Source organism: Bos mutus, chromosome 7 (assembly GCF_027580195.1).
Source record: "Bos mutus isolate GX-2022 chromosome 7, NWIPB_WYAK_1.1, whole genome shotgun sequence".
NCBI lineage: Eukaryota > Metazoa > Chordata > Mammalia > Artiodactyla > Bovidae > Bos > Bos mutus.
The window spans coordinates 465,248-487,755 of NC_091623.1; the positions used below are offsets into that span (position 1 = coordinate 465,248).

Below are 22,508 nucleotides of genomic sequence, written 5' to 3' on the forward strand. Positions count from 1 at the left end.
ATCAATCTGCATCCTGTTCTCCAGGCCCAGCTTCTCAGGAGACCCCACCCACCCACCCTGAGTTGTGGAAGAAGCTATATTTGCCTTAGACCAGCCCCTCTCAGGCCAAGGCTCCATCCACCAGGTCCATCTCCATTCATTCAGCTCACCCCAAATTTCCCTTCAATGGAGAGAGGTGGAGAAAGAGCTTCTACTCATCGAGGTGTAGGAAATACAGCTCAGCTTTAAATTGCACCTCAAGCCTCTTCCCTAAAAATATCATACCTACCACTCTGACCATGTGGTTTTACCAGAAGCAAGAGAGAACCCAACTCAAGGTCAAAAATAAGACGACAAAAAAAAAAAAGTAAACTCTAAGTCACTCAAATCCTCAGGTAGCCCAACTGTGGAAGGGCAAGAAACCCCTTCCCCACTGCCACATACCACTCTTCTGAAATACAATGATTTGGCTAGCTGGAATACTGAATTCCTAAGAGTTTATTAGCACTACGGTTTTGGTTCCTCTAGATCCAGACCAAATATTTATATATTAATTTCTCCGTCTGAATTCCTTTCTCATTCTTCCACTCATCTCTCCTCCCTCCTTCACCCAAAGCCTCCCCTCCTTGCTCCCACAAGACAGAGTTCCAAGGAACCCTCCTTAGGGAAGCTTTCTCTAACCCCCAACCAGAAATTCTTCCTTATGGCTCCCTTGGCGCTTTACTTTTAACTCTATTAAATAAATCCATAACCAGCCTCTTATTATGCTGTGTGAGTATATTCTCTCCCACAGAGAGTAAATAGCTGGAGGGCAAGGATACGGTCTTTGCATCTACTCCCTAGAACACCTAGCACAGGACTTTACACAGAGATGCTCAATCAATACTTGCTGAAATCAATACTTCCAAGATACAGTAATCAAAACAACATGGCATTGGCACAAAAACAGATATGTGGATCAACAGAACAGAACAGAGAGCCCAGAAATAAACCCGCACACCTACCATCAATTAATCTTCGACAAAGGAGGTAAGAATATACAATGGAAAAAAAGGCTCAGCAAGTGGTGTTGGGGAACTTGGACAGAAGCATGTAAATGAGTGAAGTTAGAACACATCCACTCACCCACAAAAATAAACTCAAAGTGGCTTAAAGACTTAAACATAAGACATGACACCATAAGCTCCTGGAAGAGAATATAAGCAAAACATTCTCTGACATAAATCATACCAATCTTCTCTTAGGTCAGTCTCCCAAGGTAATAGAAATAAAAGTAAAAATAAACAAGTGGGACCCAATCAAACTTATAAGCTTTTGCACAGCAAAGGAAATCAGAAACAAAATAAAAAGATAAGCTACAGAATAGAAGAATGTATTTGCCACCGAAGTGATAGACAAGGGCTTAATTTCCAAAATATTCAAACAGCTCATACAATTCAACAACAAAAAAACAAACGACCCAATTCAAAAGTAGGCAGAAGACCAAAACAGACTTTTCTCCAAAGACGACATACAGATGGCCAAAAGTACATGATAAGATGCTCAACATCACTAATTATTAGAGAAATGAAAATCAAAATTACAATGAGGTACCATCTCACACCAGTGGGAATGACCATTATTAAAAAGCCTACAAAAAACAAATGCTGGTGAGAACGTGGAGAAAAGGAAACCCTCCTACACTGTTGGTGGAAATGAAGGTTGGTACAGTCACCATGAAAAATAGTATGGAGGTTTCTCAGAAAACTAAAAATACAATTATCCCACTCCTGGATACAGATCCAGACAAAACTATAATTCAGAAAGATACATACACAGCAGCCAAGACATGGAAACACTTAATGTCCATTAATAGATGAATGGATAAAGAAGATGTAGCACACACTGCTATATTTAAAATATATAACCAACAAGGTATACTGTAAAAAAAAAATTAAAAGATTAATTTTAAAAAGAACTATGTATGTCAATAAGTGTTAACAACATGAAAAAAAAGATGTGGTATATATACATACACAATAGAATACTACTCAACTATAAAAAAGAACCAAATAAAGCCATTTGCAGCAACATGAGTACCACTAGAGATTATCATACTAGTGAACTAAGAAAGAGAAAGACAAATCCCATATGATATCACTTACACGTGGAATCTAAAATACAACACAAATGAATCTCTCTATGAAATCGAAACAGAATTGTGGACATAAAGAACCAAGTTGTGGTTGCCAAAGGAGAGGGACTGGCGGAAGGATGGAGTGGGAGGTTGGGGTTAGCAGTAGTGAACTATTATATATAGAATGGTGTTTAACTGTATTCAATATCCTCTGATAAACCATAATAAAAAGAATATTAATAGAATATATATATAACAGAATCACTTTACAGTACTACAGCTGTTAACACACTATAAACCAACTGTACTTCAATTTTTTTTTTAATTTGCTGAAATCAAACTTGTAGAGTGGAGTTAAGTAAGCTCTGGCTTAAAAGGCAGGAGATCCATCAACTGATGAATGGATAAGCACAGGGTAGTACATTCATACAATGGAATACTATAAAGCAATAAAAAGGGATGAGATACAGATGCTTGCTATACAACATGGAAAAAACTCAAAAACATTACACAGTGAAAGAAGCCAGTCACCAAAAAAAAAAAAAAACTGGATAATCTCATTTATATGAAATATCCAGAGTAAGCAAATCTATAGTGACAGCAGATTAGTGGTTGCCTAGAGCTGATGGCATTGGGGAAACGTGGGGAGTAACTGCTTACATTCGTTTGCTAAGGCTGCTTTAACAAAGTATCACAGACTTAGAGATTTAAAAAAATAGAAATTTATCATCTCACAGTTCTAAAAAGTTAAACATAAGATTAAGGCATTGGCAGGGCCATGCTCCTTTGAAGATACTGGGGAAGGATCTGTTCCAGGCCTCTCTCCTAGCTTCTACTATTTCCTTGGCTTGTGGCCACATAACTTCACTCTAGTCTTCACATGGCATTCTCCCTCTGTGCACGTCTGTGTCCAAATTTCCCCTATTTATATGGACACCAGTCATACTGGATTAGGTGCTATTCCGGGATGACCTCATCCCAACTAATTACATCCACGATGACTATCTCCAAATAAGGACACTGATGTAGAAGGGGTTAGGACTCTGACATATGACTTTGGGGGAACACATTCAACCTGTAACACTGCTAATCGCTTCTTTTTAGAGTGATGAAAATGTTCAGAAATTAGAATATAATGATAGCTGCACAACTCTGTAAATAAACTAACAAATACTGAATGGCATACTTATTTAAACAGATCAACTATGTGGTATGTAAGGTACATTTCAATAAAGCTGGTAAAAAAAAAAAAAAACAACCCCAAAGTTTGGATTTAAAGCAACTGCCCAAGCTCAGCAACTAACCAGTTAGTGACAGCATGTGAAACAACTTCTCTCAACACAGGCAGTGGGTTTCTTACACAGAAGCCAAAAGCAAAGTGCCTTTATCTGCCCACATGTTCTGTGTAAATTCCCTGTGACCCAGTGGTTCACATCTAGGAAGTGATCCTCCAGACATGCCTCTCAAAGAACATGAAGGTGTCCACTCTAGCACTATTTGTAAAAATGGGGGGGGGGGAGAAACAAAAGGAAAAAATTGCTTGAATACCCATCAAAATGGGTGATTAAATTAATCATGGCATCCTGATTTTTACTGAATCTGAATGATGGGTATATGGGGATTCATTATATCATTCTCTCTACTGCTGTGTACATTTGATAATTTTCCATCATCAGTTCAGTTCAGTTTAGTTGCTCAGTCATGTCCGACTCTTTGCGACCCCATGGACTGCAGCACACCAGGCCTCCCTATCCATCACCAACTCCCAGAGTTTACCCAAAATCATCATAAGAAATTTTAAAAGTTAATTATGGCATACACATAAAATGAACTATCATACAGCCATTAAAAATGATCCCATAAATTTACATAGAAATATATCCATAAGAGACTCCCAAACTGTGGTACAGCCTTTGAGGAGGAATCTGTGGAATGGGAAGCACAATTCGTCAAAAGTTAAAACATGTTAGACATATATGCTATATGACCTTGCAGTTCTACTGTGAGGTATTTATCCTACACTAATATTTGCAAATATGTTTAAAGATTATGCATAAGACTATTATGGCAGCATTACTTGTAACAGCGAGAAACCATTCAGTGGAATCCTCTGTCATCATTAAGAAGAATGAAATAGGTCTATAAATAAGCTAATGTGGAAGGGTATTGAAGCCAAATAATTAAAAAGAAAATTACGAATGGTACATAAAGTATGATCTCATTTATTTTAAAACCTTATTTTGTTGTTCAGTCACTAAGTCGCTTCCAACTCTTTGGTGACCCCATGGACTGTAGCCCACCAGGCTCCTCTGTCCATAGGATTTCCCAGGCAAGAATCCTGGAGTGGGTTGCCATTTCCTTCTCCAGGGGATCTTCCTGACCCAGAGATCAAACCGGAGTCTCCAACATTGGTAGACAGATTCTTTACTACTGAGCCACTTGGGAAGCCCAAAACTTTATTACTTGTGTAATTTTTTCTAGAATTTTATTGTCAAAGTTTCAAACACTCCAAAAATTTCTTCTGTAATTTTTAAAAAAATAATTGATGATTCTTATGCTGTATTTCAAAAAAGTTTTTTAAATAGATAATAAAACTTAAGCTATAGTATGACCCCATTTGGATAAATTTACATGGAAATATATACAGGGTTAAAAAAAACTATGTAAAATAGTATGCTCATGGTAAATGTTCACTCATTGGATGTCAGCTATCATTATCTTAAGGTAAACAGCTGATGGTCAAGGGTTCCTCAAACTCAAAAATCAACTCCCGACTTCCTCCAAATACACAGCTTCCCTTTGCTCTGACAAAGGTCCATCTAAGGCCAACAGGGCAGTTGACAGCTTCCTTCCATTCATTTTACCCTGTGCTCCTGCTGAAGGGCTGCCAGGAGAAATAAGCTTGAGACAAAAGAAAACCATGGACATCCTTCCTGGCTACACAGGCAGCCCTGGCTGCAGGTCCCTGGAAGGAGATAGAGCCGGAAATGGTGAACAAATTCTACCTGCTTATCAGACAGTTCAGAGCCTCGCCTAGGGAGGGCACAGATTCTGTAGGCAGAGACAAGAGGTACAGTTTGGCCGACTGGACAACCCTGCAAAGCTGTATTCTGGAGATACAGTTAGGTCAAACAGGGCACAGCAGGGGAGCAGAAGTGAGTTTCCTCCCAAGGGCAATGGACTTTAAGGTCGTCTTCCTAATTACATTTGGAAACCACCTCAGGGGAATTCCCTCTTACTACATTCTTAAATGTTTTTCTCATCCTGCAAAATACAAATAATAGCGATTCTTGGGCTCTCACAGTGCACCAGGCACAGAGTAAGTCCTCGAAGAGCACTGCATCATCGAATAACACACCACATCTGACAAGGTGGCCACTACTATTGGCCCCATCATGTGGATGAGGAAACTGAGACTTGCAAAAGTAAAGCAACTTGTCAAAGCTTACACCTCCAGTAGGTACAAGGAGCCAGACTCTGAATCTAACATGCCGAGGTTACATCATTACAATCCACCGAAATCCAAATCCAACCAGGGAAGGCAGAAGGAAAGGGAAGAAGGCAGGCAGAATATCAGAGAACACCAAGTGTTCATCGAAGAGCATACTGAGTAAGGACAGGGCTTCCACGAGGCAATCTGAGGCCACAGCTAAGAGCCTGGGCTTGGAGTCAAAGAGATCTAGCTCTACCCTTCCCACCCAGGTGACTGTGACCAACTCGTGCTGCCCCATGCCTCAGGGTCTCCATCTGCCAAACAGGACTAACACAGGTAACGACAACCCACAGGGTTGCTGTGATGATTCCATTAGATGAACTATGTAGAGACTGCACAACAGAGCCTGCTATAAAGGCATCTCCTACTTTGTAGCTGTTACCATGATTGACGATATCATTATCCCTTTCTGACGATCATTCCTCAGCCAGAAGCTGCCTGAAGGCAGACTGCATCACACAACATGACCCAGAACTCGGGAAACGCTGACAAACTGTAACCACACATGCTATGTCTCAACATGTTTTTCTCTTGTCATTCTTACTTGAAAACACTCACAGGGGCCATATGCAATGGTTTGCATCACCAAGACACTTTAGAAAACATCTGCTCATGATTTTACATTAATGAAAGTTAACATGTACTGAAAACCAGCTTACTTATGCACTGTAATGATACTAAGCACATCGTAATACATTATCTCTAAGGCTCACAAACATAGTGGATTTGTTTCCTGTGCCCAGTGCGTAACAAATTACCAGAAATTGGGTGGCTTGAGACAATAGAAAGTTAGCCACTTCCCCGGTGGTCCAGTGGTTAAGACTCCATGCTTCCACTGCAGGGAGCACAGTTTCCATCCCTGGTCAGGGAACTCAGATCCCACTTGCCCCAGCCAAAAAAAGAAAAGAGAAAAAAAGATGAAAAAGAAACCAGGAAAAAAAAATTTTTTTAACAACAGAAAGTTATTCTTTCAGGGTGCTGGAGGTCAAGAATGCAAAGTCAAGGTATTAGCAAAGCTGGACTCAGTCTGAGAGGTTTCATTCCTGGCCTCCCCCACCCTCCAGGGCTGCTTGTATTCCCTGGCTTGTGGCTGCATCGCTGCCCTCTCGGTGGTCACAATGCCTTCTCCTCTTCGGTCTGTGAGCACATCTCCCTGTGCCTTCCTCTTACAAATACTAGTGACTGAATTTACAGCCCACTCAGAAAATCCAGAATCATCTCTTCTCAAAATCCTTCATTAAGTCACACTTAGAAAGATTATTTTTTGCCACATAAGGCAGTATAGTCTCATGTTCCAGGAATTAGAATGTGGGTCTTTTGGGGGGTAGGGAACATTTCTCAGCCTACCTTACCCACAATGAAGTTATTTTCATTTTCTATGTGGAGGTAAAGTATAGTAAGAAGCAAACGGACCTGAGTTTGACTCCTGGCTCCGCCTGAGAGCCTCCCCATTTATAAAATGTGAATAATACTCATACCTTCTCAAAAGGGTTGCCACGAGGATTAAATAAGATGGTATGTGAAGTGCCTCTGCACAGTGAGTGGCCCTCAGTTAATGCTCACTAATGAGTGAGCATTATGGTGACTACCAAAGAAGAAACAACATTCAGAAGACAAGTGACTTGCTGAAGGCCACCTAACCAGACAGTGTCAGTGCCCGGGACTGAATCTGGGTCCTTCCAGCACCAAGACCCAAGCCTATCCTACTATGGATTAGGCATTTTGCCTTACGTTCTCACAGCCTTCAGAATCAACACATCTGTGGGAAGTGGGAGGAAGGCTCAAGGAGGAGAGGATGTATGTATACCTATGGCTGATTCATTTTGATGTATGGCAGAAACCAACACAATATTGTAAAGTAATTATCCTCCAGTTAAAAATTAAAAAAAAAAAAAAATCAACACATCTAGGTTATTACAGTTGTGGGTGCTGCCTGATACTCCCTTCCAGCTACTGTCTAGCTGCATCCACGCAGATCACCATTTCCAGTTACTGAGACTGAGTTTACACAGTGGACCCTAACAAAGCAGTATCATGTTTCTAATGATTCAGAAATAATGGAGCCCCTGCTTAAGGGGTGGGGCTGAGAATTTAGCTTTTAGAAAGACCACATCACATTGGCTGGCAATCCAGTCTGCAACTCCAGGGGTTCTGGGCAACATGGGAATCGTGAGATCAATCTCCATCTACAAAGCTACAGTTGGAAGCTGCATTTCAGACAGGACTATGTGGTCTCTCTGGGGCAAGGTGCCTAACCTAGCACTTAGAATTTAAATCCACTTATGCCTTCACTGCCTCAGAGTCAATGCAGCAGGGTTAATTCCAGTTCCTGGTACTTCAAAAATATATATATATATATATATTTGAAGAAAATTTCAGCCACTTGGAGGCAGCTCTCTGCAAATTCTGATGTCCCCACCCATCTATCTAACGGTTTCCTCAGCACTGGTCTAACGGAATTATAGGATCTCAGCTGCAGGGAATGGGGAGCCCAGCTGTATGCTGAGTTTGGAAAAACATTTTGAATACTTTGGATCTGCCAAATACTTGGTTAAAGAACGATATCCTCCAATTTCTTAAGCCATGTGTATTTTAAGTGAAATGTAAGCCATATGTCTGTGACTCATTTAAATGCACTTCAGTGAAGCATGGTTTACCGAGAGTGCTGGGATATGCCTAAGCCTTTCTTAAGCTTCTCTTTGATCCAGGAAATTGAATTCTGCCAACAATAAATGAAGCTCCTGACAAGAGAAGGTCAAAGAGAGCTGTCCTTTATCCTAGATAAGATGTTAAACTCTATTCCTCACCCACAAGGAAGCAGGGAGCCGGGAAGAGGTCCGTGGTCTGGCTGGTATGCAGAGTTTTGCTCCAGATCAACTACGTATTAGTATTACCACCAGGCCTCCTTGGAAGAGAAGTGCAATGGTAAGCAGTGGTGACTAACCCACCCAACCTATTGCTGAGAAAACTCCTCTTCTGCCTTTCTCCCCTTCTTGGGTTCTCCAGTATTAAATACAACTCAAATAGGGTTGAAGAAAAAGAAACAAGGAGCTGGATCACTCCATTAGCAGTGAACAGCTATTCATTTTCCAGGCTGCAGCTTGATTTCCAGGATAACAAAAAGTCTCCATCCCTAAGATATCTCCGAGGGACTGAAAAGAAGTTAGAGATACGAGGAGAGATGAAAGTCAGAAGTAGTAGTAGGTACAATAACCAGTAAACCTCCAAATACCTAAATTCTGCCTTGACAATTACTATTCCCCTTGAGGTCTGGAGGTAGATATACACACAAAAGACAACAAATATCCACTCTTATAAGTCAGGCTTGTTCAAACTCTGTTTCTCTTTCGCTAACAGGGCTGTGGTGAGACCAAGGGATCTCTCCCTTTCCCAAGCCAAAATCTAAATCTTAGCATCATTTAGACTCAAGGGAGGAAGTCTGATGAAGAGATGACAGTTCCAGAACGTGTTTAAGGGATGAGCAGAGAGAAGTAGGTGGCCGAAGGTCCTCTAGGCACAGCGCCCACTGGTTGGGCTGCTTATCTGCTTTTGAAGATGACCTTGAGCATCCTGCGAGCAGGTTCAACAGTTCAGTGTTCCCTCCTTTGGGGAAAAAGTGAGAAGGGAGAGAGTCAGGGCCTATATCTTCCTGGAGGCATCCAGATGTCCAGATGCCTACAGTGAAGAAAGACTCCATTTGATTTCAGCAAACAAGCTGTTGTCCAGTATGGTTTCTGGATTGATGAGGCAGTCCTCAGTGTCTGGGGGAAATTACACGGAAGACAAATATTATGGATTTATGCCTCAAAATTGTGGGTTATGAAAATAGCAGCCTGTAATTTCTTCCCTGTAATTTTCTTCCTTGTGTTTATGTTGCTTAAACAATGGGTCCTGAGTTAGCAGTTCATCCTCAGCTTCTGTGGTTTTGGGGGTATTTGCCTTTATCTCACTGCCCCCTCTTTCCAGGAATGTCTCCAGAACTGGGGAGCAAATGCCCTGAGGCAGGGACTTCTTTTTCATTTTCCACTTATGCAGTGTCCTTTAAACAGGTAGTGCAGGAAAGGCTCGTAGAGCCTAAATGGGACAAAACCCCCATACAACAGATGAGAAGGTGGAAGCCCAGCAGGGCCAACTGGCTTGCTGACCAATTCTGTATCACCTGTCTCTGAGCTCAGTACTCTGTCCACTGTTCCACAGAGTCCCAGTCACAAGTCAGGTTCTGCTAACCACAGCTATGCACCAACATTTGCAAATGATCAGTATAGGTGTGAATAAACATAAAACTAGGAGAAGGCAATGGCAACCCACTCCAGTACTCTTGCCTGGAAAATCCCATGGTCGGAGGAGCCCGGTAGGCTGCAGTCCTTGGGGTTGCGTAGAGTCGGACACGACTGAGCGACTTCGCTTTCACTTTTCACTTTCATGCACTGGAGAAGGAAATGGCAACCCACTCCAGTGTTCTTGCCTGGAGAATCCCAGGGACCGGGGAGCCTGGTGGGCTGCCGCCTATGGGGTCGCACAGAGTCAGACACGACTGAAGCGACTTAGCAGCAGCAGCAGTAGGGAACATATGCTGAAATTGAAGCTCCAATACTTTGGCCATCTGATGCAAAGAGCCGACTCACTGGAAAAGACAATGATGCTGGGAAAGATTGAGGGCAGGAAAAGGGGGCGACAGAGGATGAGATAGTTGGATGGCATCACTGACTCAATGGACATGAGTTTGAGCGAACCCTGGGAGACTGTGAAGGACAGGAAGCCTGGAGTGCTGCAGTCCACAGGGTCACAGAGTCGGACACGATTGAGCAACTGAACAACAAAACGGAACATATATTTTATTAGAGCAGAATACTACCTTCATCACTTCAGTTGAGTCTGTAAAGATAAGTGTGGAGCAATATGTACAGTACAGTCTCATTTCTGCTCTTGAGTCATCACAAAAGTAGCAGCCTGGCTGTGCTTCTGTGTGACTGTGCCCGTGCGTATCTATGTGCATGCTCTCACTCACAGAGAACAGGTCCATGGTGGGCCCTGTGGGCGGGAGGCTTTCATTCTTTTACTCATTATACTTTGGTATTGCTACAAGTTTCACAATGAGTATGCATTGCTTTTGCAATTAAAAAACCACAAGCAAGAAAAAAATAGCAGCTGCCTCCTACAGGGTATACAGAGTACAAGTCAGGCACTACGCTGGCCCCTGCCTCATTTTGTCCTCCCCATGGCTCTAAGTGTGGAACTCAGATATATTATATCCCAGATAAGGAAACTGAGGCTTGAAAAGGACATACAGTTAGTAAGTGGCAGGGTCAGGATCCCACATGGAAGCCACATTCAGATTATCCTTGTGATGTCACTCTTTTCCACCTGCAATCTGTAGGAGAAAGGGTGTGTGTCCCCCGTGGGAATGTCGGCCGTTTATCCTGAGCGGCTTCACAGTGGAAAAAGGCTGCCGCCGGCCACGCTATGGAACTGAGGCACCTTGGGGCGTCTGCTGCCTGAGCTGAAGACCCATTTGCTATCCTGGTTCCTGGCCCAAGCCCCACACTCCTGCATCCTCACCATTGTTGGCAATCTCTCCACGTGTGAATTCCATTAAAGGCTGGCTCACAGCTATTTTGGGCCACGCATTAGCACTTGGGCTTTGATTAAATGAGAGAAGGCCAGACACCTCGGGATGATGAGAAAGAAATGAGAAATGTCCTCTCCCTGCCCTCACAGTTCCAGGAGTCCTTGTCCACTGCTCCTGGGAGGCCTGAGAATCTAACATGTGGGGGAATGTGGTTGGGAAGGGAAACCTTCATAGTCTAGTAGCGTTTTTGAACTCGGCAGCTGTTCCTGCTCCTTGGAACCGTCATCTCCCTGCTGTTCATGTGGCTCACTTCCTCAGCTCCTTCAGGTCTGGACTCAAATATCAATTCACCACCAAGGTTGGCTCTGGCTGCCGTTCCAAACAGCACCTCGCTCCCTCTTCAGAGCCCTAATGCTTCGTTGTTTCCTCCATAGCAGTTGTCACCATTTGCTTGTTTATTTATTGCTCACCCCTACTGGAATACAAGCTCCAAGAAGGTAGACCTATTTTACCAACAGCTGGATCTGCACTACCTGCTCTGGTGCCTAGAATGCTATAGATGTATCCGAGATGAGGAAGATGAATGAATCAATTGAGGATATTAAGAATCAGAGCATGAGGATCCCTTAGCACGGGGCCTAGTTTCCCCTCAAATATCACAGGATGATAAAAAGTTTACCATTTTTTTTATAAGATTTGAAAATCAGAAAAGCCGCACCTCCTCCAAACCCCTCCCCACCCCCCCCAATCTGTTTTGAATCCAGGCTCGCACGCACCATGAATGAAAGGGCTTTGGGAAGTAAACACACTAGGAAGTCGTGTGCAGTTGGAGTTCCGCTTGCTAACACATGTCCAAAAACAAAAAGCCCAGTTTAGACGAAAATAGCAGGAAGCCTTCCCTAGGGATACCTGGTGAGGTCATATTGCTTGGCTCTGCTGCTTCCATTTTTGTCAGACCTCCTGCCTTCTGCCAATTGGAAGAGGCCAGGAACCATATCCAGCCCACTGCTGATCACTGGGAAACAAGAGAGCTGCTCCCGGCAGCAGACAACTGAACCACATTTCCGGGCTCTCCTCTGGAACCTCAGAATGGGATGTTAAAAAAAAAAAAACAAAACACACTAGTAGTCAATTATCTACTGTGTGTTCTGTAAGCACTTTGTGTACATCACCGCATTTAGCCCTCATAGCCACGCTTATGAGGCCGGTGTTACTATCCTCATTTTATAAGTAAGGACACTGAGACTCCAAAAGACCCAGCAATGTGTCCCCGGGTTAATCAGCTAGTAAGCCGAATCTGGGTTTCTGTGACCGAAACGATCCTCATCTCATCTCTCCCCTTTACTTGCTGTGTGGCCTTAGACAAGTTCCTTTCCTTCTCTGAGCTGAAGTTTCTGCTTCCACGCACACGACTGCTGCACTCAGTGTTTTCCAAGGCACTTTTGTGCCCTAACTTCCTATGACCTCTTATAAAGATTACAAAATATGAGGGAAGGATGAGTCTCGGGGTCCTTGCCTGGCCAATCCAACTCCCAAGAGTTTGTCCATGACACCAACCCCATCACATGGGCAGCTCAGAGGAAGCTGAGGAGTCACATACTCTAAATGGAGGCAGGAGAGGACGGCTGAGATGGAGGTAGCAATAGGAAACCTTTAGTTTAGAGCTAGAGGGCTGGGACTGTACGAAACTGAAATAGGACCTGAGAGAGACTAAGAACACACCCTCTGAGAGACTTCCCTGCAAGACCAGAGGAAGACAATGCAAGGAGAAATCCCAGGCAGACAGGGCCTACGCTCTCGGCAAACACAGCCAGCCAGGTCTATTCCAGGGAAGTGGAACAGAGAGAACACATTCCTGGGCCGGTTTTACTTCAGGACGAAGGCACGAGGAAAGGACTGCTTTCACTCCAAGGAGGAAAGCAGCAAAAATGACTGAGATGCCCATTTTTCTGGCTTCCTAAAGGCCACCGCATCCTGGAGGCAAAGGAAAGACACGGATGAGCACTGCACACACTGCTCAAGTCATGCTTATAATGCACTTCCAACACCACGCATCCTCCTCCGCAAGTGTCCAAAAAGCCCAAATTTGGAATAATTTATATTCTTGCTTTCCACCCAAGCTGAGCAGTCATTCCCATCCTTCTGGATATGGGAAGGTCCCTATCTATCCCTTTCTTGGCAGTGATGTGTGTGATTACTCATCTGCTTCCAGGGGACTCCACAGGCTGCCAAGAGGAGACAGGCAGTTCGCTGAGCCATGCAGCCTTATCTGCAAGGTCTGTGTGGCAGAATGTAAGCAGGACTGTTGATGAGGAGACAGCAGAAGCCTTCAGAGGGCCCTGGCCAAGTAAGGAAAGCTCTCCAGTGCCCAAAACAGACTGGGATTGGTCAAAAAATGGGCAACACATGCAGCCATGCCTTATGTCTATTTACCTGCTCAATAACATCAATCAAGATACAACTGTGCTTGACAGCAAATCAATGTGGAAATATTTCTGAGCGAGGCAGCCACCCAAGACAAATGAGGTTGGGGATATGGAAGAACCAGGCTGATGAAGCCAGGAGACTGCTGACCATGCCCTTATTGGCAGAAGCTCAGATGTAGCTGACCCAGAAGAGAAGGAGCAGTCAGGGTTTGAGCGTCAAATCCCCAAACACCCCACCTCGCCTCTCTCCTCTCTGCTGCTTTCCTCTCATCTCCTTCACTTCCTGCCATGCACTGTGCTGGAGCGAGTAAGACAGCTGCCCAAGTCCTCCAGCCCATCCCTTCCTTTGTGTCTCTCTGTTTCTCTCTCTCTCACACACACACACAGACAGTGAACCCTAAGAGGCCCCCAAAATTTCCCCAGCTTGAGGAAATTCAAGGAAGACGGTAAACAGTCCAGTAATTTCACAGCAAGTCAAGAGATGGTGGAAGTGCAGGCTTTGCAAAAATGCTCCCAATAAATGAACTACAGGTTGACAGCCTGGGTCACTTCATTAACTACTTCCTTCCAAGCCAGTGGCACCTGCGTCCGGCGCTGACACACAAGTGGGTTGTCTCATTTTAGACAAAGGAGAAGTCCACTTACTCATTCTTCTCCAGGTCCAGAATCAGCTCTCGCCCCTCAGCCATCACCCTGAGCTCCGCTTTGAGTGGATGCTAAAAGAAACAACGAAAGAATGTCAGTTCTGAAAAGCAGGCCGAGGCTCCCAGGGAGGAGGCAGAGGATCCAGCCAGAGCTCTGACATGGATGGAGCCACAGGAAGTGAATGAGAAAGGGTCAACTGCCTTTGCAGCCCAAATATGAAATAACTTCAGTCCCAGAAGGACCCACTTTCCTCCCCCATCTGCCTTCTCCTCAAAGACAAAGGAAAGAAACTCCAAGCCTAAATGTGGTGTAAGTGCCTGCATGCAGGCCTGGTAAAGGCAAACCCTAAGACACGCGATTCTGGACAGCAAATTTGAGTGGAGTCAGATCTGGGATCAAGTGTAGGTTTCAACACTACAGCCGTGGAATCAGACATGCTACTGAACCTCCCTACAGCTCAGCTTCATTTGTAAAACAGAAGTAATAGTCAACTTTGTGGGGATATTGTAAGGACTAAGTGACAAAGTAAACATAAGAATTTATTATAGTGCTTGGCACACAGGAAGCCCCTGTTACATGTTGACTGTTACTTAAGATACCAGGGAAAGCCTCTTCATCATGGACTCATTTTACAGTGGCTCTCAGTTTGGATACCCCTCAATCCTCTCAGAGGAGACAACTGGAAGAACCTCCAAGTAAGGATTTAAAGGTCCAAAAGATACATTTTACACAAAAAATTTACTAAGAGCCAAAGTAGCTAGATACCCAGAATAGACCATTTAAGGTATCATATAAATGGTCGATAAGCATTAAAAACATGTTCAGCATCACTGGTAACTGCCCCCCACCCAAAAGTATTTTTTTAAGATATCTTTTAAAAAATCAAAGCAACAAAGATTAAAAAAAAAAACAAAAACATAAATCACAATGCAGCAGAGTATACTATAGAATGGGCACTCTCACACCCTACCTATGAGAATTTAAACTGATACCTGCTCACCAGAAAATAAGCTGACAGTATGAACCAAGAGTTTAAAAATGTTTAGACCCTGAAACCCTATAGAAGATTCTATCTGAAGGGAACAAATGGAAACACAGGCAATGGTTTATACACAAGGATGCTCATTACTTACAATAATAACTAATGAAACAGAATCCAAATAATCCAAATGTAGGAGAATGGTTAAATAACCAATAATCCATTCATATGACAAAACATTAGACAGCCATTCAAAATTATGGCTTTCAATCATTTTTAGATTATCAAGAAAGTACACATGATAACGATTAAGCACAAAGGTTTAAAACATAACACTGTATGCTTTATTCATACATATTTTTATAAAGGGACAAAAGTAGAAATAAACCAAAAGGTTACCATAGTTGCTTCTCGTTAGTGAGTCATTTGTTGCTATTTAGTCACTCAGTCATGTCCTACTCTTCTGCAACCCCATGGACTGTAGCCCACCAGGCTCCTTTGTCCATAGGATTTTCCAGGCAAGAATACTGGAGTGGGTTGACATTTCCTTCTCCAGGGGATCTTCCCGACCAAGGGATTGAACCTGCATCTCCTGCAGGTTGGGTTCTTTACCACTGAGCCACCAGAGAAGCTCAGTGAGATCATAATTCAATTTAATTTTATTTTGTGCACTTTCCCATGTTTTTATAATGGCCTTATTTTCAGAAATGGACTTTTAATCTCCTTTTATCTAATTACTGTGCAAAATTTCAAAGACATTAGAAATCCAAGTCACCATAAACTTTCATGCTTTAACAAAAGTTCAATTTAGCACAGCTGAACTTTTCTTAAAGGCAGAAATTATTTAATTAAAACAGGGTATTTACGTATTTAAACATTTTTAAAAGGATCGATTCTTCGGGTGTTTTAGATGCACATTCTCCAATTTGGGACCAAGGAACTGATAAACTCGTGAAGTCTCTTTCAATTCACATGAAGCTCTTGCTAGAGGAAAGCCTCTATCCCTTTTAAGGTCAGCCTCAAAACTTAGTTTTGGCATGTAGGAGCAAGTACGTCACCTGCTTTGCCACCTCTGGGGGGGCCTGCCTCTTCTAAGCACATTTCTCTTCTTATCAGCTTCAAACCCCATTTCCCATTAGGGTCCTGGGCATCCCTGAGGCTTTTGGCCACCAAGGGCTCTGATGTGGTCCGAACATTATGATCTTGGATGCTTGTGCAACCCTGTCCTTTGCTTTGTTTTGCAAATTTATCCTACTCACTTCTCTTAAGGGACATGTCAAAAACACGGGAAGAGGAAGCGACAGGGATGTTTATGCAAAAACTTGCACTAAGAAATTCACTTCTCAAAAAAAAAGAAAAAAAAAGAAATTCACTTCTCTATTTTCTGATGCCCGGATTCAGCTCTACCCATACCTATTTCTGGTTTGTTGCTTTACTCTGGGGAGTTATGGACCAAGGGCCCTGCCCAATCACATTAAGCATCAGGGACACAGTCCCAAGTGGGCACTTGAGGAAAACACACACAGCAATAGAGCTGTATCTATTCCCTTTTCCAAGAGGAAGGTGGCCTAGAGTCCACACACAAAGAAGGAAGGTTGACACAAATCAAACCACTGTCACTTCTCCCCCAAAGAGATACAAGTTGCAGCCTGAGTATGAATACTTAAGTGGCTAATCCAAAACTATTGCTCTCTAGTCTGGAAGATGCTCAGACACTGATATTTAATATGATGTTCCTGTTTCCAGGAGATGTTTCAACCAAAACAATGAAACAGCACTACAAAGATTCATGTAGCTTCCCTGTCCAGATTTACTCAGACTTTTCTTTTGCAACTCTACTCTGTGCTAGGAAGGGGGGACATCACCTTTCCTAGGAAGTGAAGGGAGTTGACCCACTGTTTATACTTCCCCAGGGCAGGGTTTTAAATGCCTTTCTCTTTTGAGGTAGATTAAATAGATCTTCAGCTGTACAGGGTATTGGAAATCTATACTACATGTCTACATTCCCCTTAAGACATAGTATATGTATATTTAGTATGTAGTGTTCAACTAACATTTGCTAAATGAAGTAATTACGTGAATGAGAATAAGATGCCCGACTGAGACCTACCTCTCCTCTCCCTCTGACATTCATTCATTTGTTCAACAAATATTTACGGTGCCAGGCTAGTCCTACAAAGGACAATGACCTGGGCAGATCCTAGGCAGACAATGGCTGGGAACAAAGACAGGATCTGAGCTCCACTTTGTTTCTCAGGCCCTTCCTGAGGATGCCCGGCATCCCACATCTGGAGAGAACAGAGAGGCATCTATAAAAGTATCAGATCCATTCCTCGGACAATAATGGATAGGCTGGGATATCCAAGATCTTAATTTTTAAAAATAACCTGCCCTAGGATGTCCATCCATTAATTTGTCTAGACTTTTCCTGAAGCTATTTTCAGTCTCTCCTAGTTTTGGATGAAATGAACTCCATGCATTTATTATCTTTAGGATAAAATATTATTTGCTTTCATTTGTCCTAATATTTTTGCTGTAAGTTTCCTCCAAATTGAAGCACTTTTTGGACATGTCTGCATTCCTCCAGCCATAATTTCACAGATTCTGGGCATTTCTACTCTCCGTTTACCTTTCCAGACTCAAGGACTTCGAAGTCTGAAATCTTTCCTGACACTGCTCTCTCCTCTCTCTCCTACTATAATCTTGCTGTTATATGTTGCCCAATAAATCACTGACCATTTGAACCCAAAGCACTCTTATTAAGCACCCCTCCTCTCCAGTCCTCTTCCTTCTTATCCCCTCTAAGCTCTATTTTTTAAATGAGAAAACTGCGCTCAGAAAGTGAAAGGTCCGATAGCTGGTTATTGGCTCACAGCAAACACATCTTCCTTTCTAGTTCTTTCCTGTCTCACTTGAACTATAAGAACCAGAACCAAAGACTATCCTAGATGCACAGGTCCTTCCTGCAAGAACGGGATAATGTTTTCTGTCTTATTCCCAATCCCCTCGATGAGGCCTATCCATTCTGCTGGTGTTGTGGCCCAAGGAGCCTACTGAATTTTAAGATTATTGGATTTTAAGACAGACTTAAGGCAGTACTAGGTCCCTGCATGTGTGCTCAGTTGTTCGGTCGTGTCCGACTCTTTGCGACCCCATGGACTGAAGCCCCTCAGGCTGCTCTGTCCATGGGATTTCCCAGGCAAGAATATTGGAGTGGGTTACCATTTCCTCCTCCAGGGGATCTTCCCGACGCAGGGATCAAGCTCACGTCTCCTTGCATTGGCAAGTGGATTCTTTACCACTGAATCACCTGGGAAGCCCTACCCTGCCTCTTATTTTAAAAATAGTTTGGATTGTCATTTTTCTCTCCAAGTATATCATCTCATCAATAAAGTGAACCACATATTATGCAGAGCAAAAAAAACTAACGACATTTAATCAACCCCAATTGAGAGTCAGTGATTTTTGTGAAACATACTTGCATTTAGCTTATGCCGGCATTAACATGGATTTTCGTTTCCTCAACTACTGGCATCTGGAAGTGTTATAGTAGGTTGTCACACAGTAAAGGAAAGTCCCGTCGAGGATTTCCAAAACTGGAGTACACAGAGGACAGAGTGGGCCAGAAACAGAACTAATGGGATAACCAGTAGCACCTCCAGAAAAGTTAAGTAGGTGACCCCCAAGCCTCACAGAACAGAGTTGTTAGCTTCTGCCTGTGAAAATGAGATGCTTTGAGTCTTACCTTTTCTCTCATGGGGCTTTCTGCAGTCTTCCACTGAGGTATTATCAGTTCATGCTGCAGCTGGGGGCTGCCTTCCCCACTTCCTCCTGCCAATACAGCAAACACGTCACTGGAATCCCAGACCTCTGTACCCTAGCTAAGCCAGGCATGCAGTGCCAACAGGGAAGACTCCACATTGGGGTGTTAGGAGACCTGTGGATTCCAGGCTCTTGGCACTTACTATGGGTCAGGCATTCTGCCAGGTGCTGATAATAGAGTGGTAGATCCGTGTATACTTCACTGGCTTACTTTCTAGAGATGGGAAGAGGATGACACAAATATTCTCATGTGGTACAACAGGGTCATAAAATAAAGAGACACTGAAGAGGGGGTACCTATTTTAGGATGATCTTCAAGGATAGCACTTAATTGAGACTTGAGGGACCGGAAAGAAGATGCAACGATCTAGGGGTCTAAGAGTGTCCGAGGAAAAAGGATCAGCAAGAGCAGAAACAGCTTGGCCTGTTTAAGGAATAAGCAGAAGTTAGAAGTAGCCAGAAATGAGCAAATGAGAGGGGAAATTGGCAGATATGGTCAGCAAGACAGATAGGGGGTCTGCTATCACAGAGGGCATGGAAAGTGTCTGGATTTTATTATAAATCCTGTGACTTGGAAGGCACTGGAGGGTTTAGACACAGAGCAACATGATCTGTATTCAGTTTGTGAAAGACCTTTCTGAAGGTTGGGTGGAGACTGAAAGGGTGGAAGTGCTGTAAGGGCAGGGGTGAGAGTAGAAGCGGGAAGGCAAGGATGGAGCCTTTCGGGGGGAGCCCTGGTCAGAGTTGCTGGTAACTCAGACTAGAATGACCTCAGTGGAGAGGAATGAAGTGTTTGGGTTCTGGGTATATCAGGAGGGCAAGCCCCTGGGTATTATTCACATTGTGCTTCAGTTTTCTCATCTGTAAAATGATACCCACCTGCCCACCTCACATCATTAATGGGGAGAGTTATTGTGAAAGTGCTTCCCGGTCCACAAAAGCATCATTGCTTTAACCTGAACTTCCTAAGGGCAAGGCTGCATTTGCATATCACTTCCTACTTTCCAAATAATTCTCACCACCCAGATCTCTGTACTCAGCACAACCCTGGGAGATAGGTAACAAGCTTCCTGTTTTTGAAGAAAAGGTGAACTGAAATCTGTTTGCGGACAGACTTGTTCTAGGCAGGGCAGACTTCAAACACTGGTTGCAGACAATCTTAATAAAGTGGTAATTGCTCAAGACCTAAGTAAATTAGTCTCTGGTAAGAATAGGCCACATCTATAGAACTTCTGAGGTCCTAAGTGAAGACTCCAAAAATCTATTCTTTCTAAATTAACCACATGAATCGCATAGAATATAATGAGTTACATAGAAGATGGCCATATTTGTTCTGTTACACTGGCCCAATGATGAGTAATTAACTTCCGTTTCAGATTACTGATATGATGCATTCTCAGTCAAAATATATCCTAAAAAAAAGTCATTAGACTACATTAGTGTCATCATATTAGTAAAAATGAGAAGCAGTGCATTCATTTACACATTTTCTGAGTGCCTAACCACAGGCCAAACACTATGCTAGATGTCAGATACTCACTGGGGAATCAGAAAGACAGTTTCTGCTCTAGCGGCTCTGATAAATCTAGATTCTTTGCAACAAAAAGGAATTATGATATTTAATAGAACATTTAAAGGAATGAAATGATCTTTATGATTGCAAAAATTATGGAAAGCTAGGCTCAGTAATGGAGAAATACAGTACAACTTAAGAAAAACTGTTCAAACCTTGGAAATAAAGCAAAAAGAGCAAATAGGATGTCCTTTCAATATCACATTTGGAGCATTGGTTAGCAGGCCTTTTCACAGATTAGTGAATTATCTAGGGAAATGTACCTTTGTTTGCCTTTATTTACTAGTAATTAAAGGCTACATACTCTGCGAAGATCTGTGTTAACTATAACTTTCAGTCTGGTAGAGATGCAAATGACTCCAGCGTAATAGACAGATAACTAAGAATTATGGTTGTTTGGTCCCATGGAGCACTGACCACTTTTGTATCTGTCCCAGTACAGGATTTCAACACTGTCTCCAATGCCCGTATCACTCCTCTTTCCTCTAGTGCTTTAAACTAGCTTTACCATTCTATTCACTGCCTCTCTGAAGAATCAGATCAATCTTTGCCAATCTTCCATCCTATATTTGTATGAGTCGTGTTTTTAACTTTCTGAAAATTGTACTTCTGCGATTTCTTGGCGGAATTTACAATCATTGAAACCATGTTGTTGGAGAATGTAACGATGTGGAAATGCTCATAAAGTGAAGTGGAATATGCAAGACACAAAACCGTACATATGGTATGGTTCCAATTTTATCCAAACGTATTTATAGGCACACACACAAAGACTGGAGAAAAGAGGAGAGACTCGGAAAGCAGCGGAAAAGCCAGAAAAACAGAGGAAAAGGAGAGAGAGGGAGGCAAGCCGGGGAGGGACCCACTGTTTTCTGCCTGCTCTGGATCTCCCGCATCTCCACCACCTCCCGGGGCGCACAACGTGGGAACAAAGCCGGGGCTCCTGGGCTAGAAGACAGCAGGGGCGCGGCTCCGAGTTGCTGCTGGGGGTCCCCAGGTCTCCCAGTCCACCCAGGTCCCCCAGTCCACCCACCTACAAAGCCCCCGTCACCCACCCCCACTCCCTCCGCTCCGCTCCGCTCCGCTACTTACTCCTCGTCCATCCAGGCAGGGCGAGCACCAGCAGGCAGAGCTGGGCGATGCCCACGCCCCGGGGCATGGTGGCAGCTGGCCCCTCGCGCAGTCAGCGCTCACCAGCACGCGGCCATGCCAGCCCCCTAACCAGGCCGCCGCGCTTCTGGAATCCACCGCGGTCGCCCAGCAGCTCCCAGCCCGCTCCCAGCCATTGACCGTTCGCTCCGCCCCTCAGCTCCACCGGGGGCTGGAGGAGGGGCAGGAGGAGGCTGGGTGGAAGCCAGAGCGACCCCTGAGCCTGGCGCGGGGGTGGGGCAGGGGCTGGGGAAACTGCTCAGGTGTCGGCGATCAAGGGAGGGAGACTCCGAGCCCGAGGAAGGGTAGGGATTCTTCACGGTGGGCGCTGCCTGAGGAGGGTTGGGGGCTCGAGTTTGTAGGAATTAAACTGGACCCTTCTCTGCACAGCCCATTTTCTCTGTCCCACGCTGGGCTAGACGCCTTGGGTGTCGCTCAAGAGGCTGCTCACCAGCACCGGCCTCCACTCTTGGAGGCAGGCTCCGAAAGAGTTAACCTGGCACAGAGAACTAAGTGCTACACGGAGTTGTTTTCTTAGCAGGACACAAATCAAGGATCCTTTCCATCTGACTGGGAGGAGCAGGGTGATGAAGAGAGGATTCCCAGAGGAGATGAGATCTGAGCTCCGGAGGAGGCGAAATGGAGCAGAAAACCCTAGATAGACGGACTAGGGCGGAAAAGCCCATGGGCTGAATTGGGGGAAACCGGCATTTGGGATGGTTAGCATTTAGGGGTTTGAAGGAAATTGGAGGGAGAT

The 22,508-nt window shown here is 43.9% G+C and overlaps 1 protein-coding gene across 2 annotated transcripts in view; it reads right to left on the reverse strand.

The window, feature by feature from the left end:
* ADAM19 (ADAM metallopeptidase domain 19) overlaps nucleotides 1-22,141 on the reverse strand; it is an 89,225-nt gene extending 67,084 nt beyond the window's left edge. Inside the window, exons 1-3 of one of the 2 annotated variants that reach the window (XM_070373009.1) lie at nucleotides 21,695-22,141; nucleotides 18,953-19,038; nucleotides 14,229-14,299 (exon numbers count right to left, since the gene is read on the reverse strand). In XM_070373009.1, coding sequence (XP_070229110.1) covers nucleotides 14,229-14,299; nucleotides 18,953-19,038; nucleotides 21,695-21,761 — 224 coding nt within the window. In that variant the 5' untranslated portion in view covers nucleotides 21,762-22,141. Of the gene's footprint in view, nucleotides 1-14,228; nucleotides 14,300-18,952; nucleotides 19,039-19,172; nucleotides 19,242-21,694 lie in introns of those variants that run through there. The other variant, XM_070373010.1, reaches the window with a different exon arrangement.
* Between the last annotated feature and the right edge of the window lie 367 nt (nucleotides 22,142-22,508).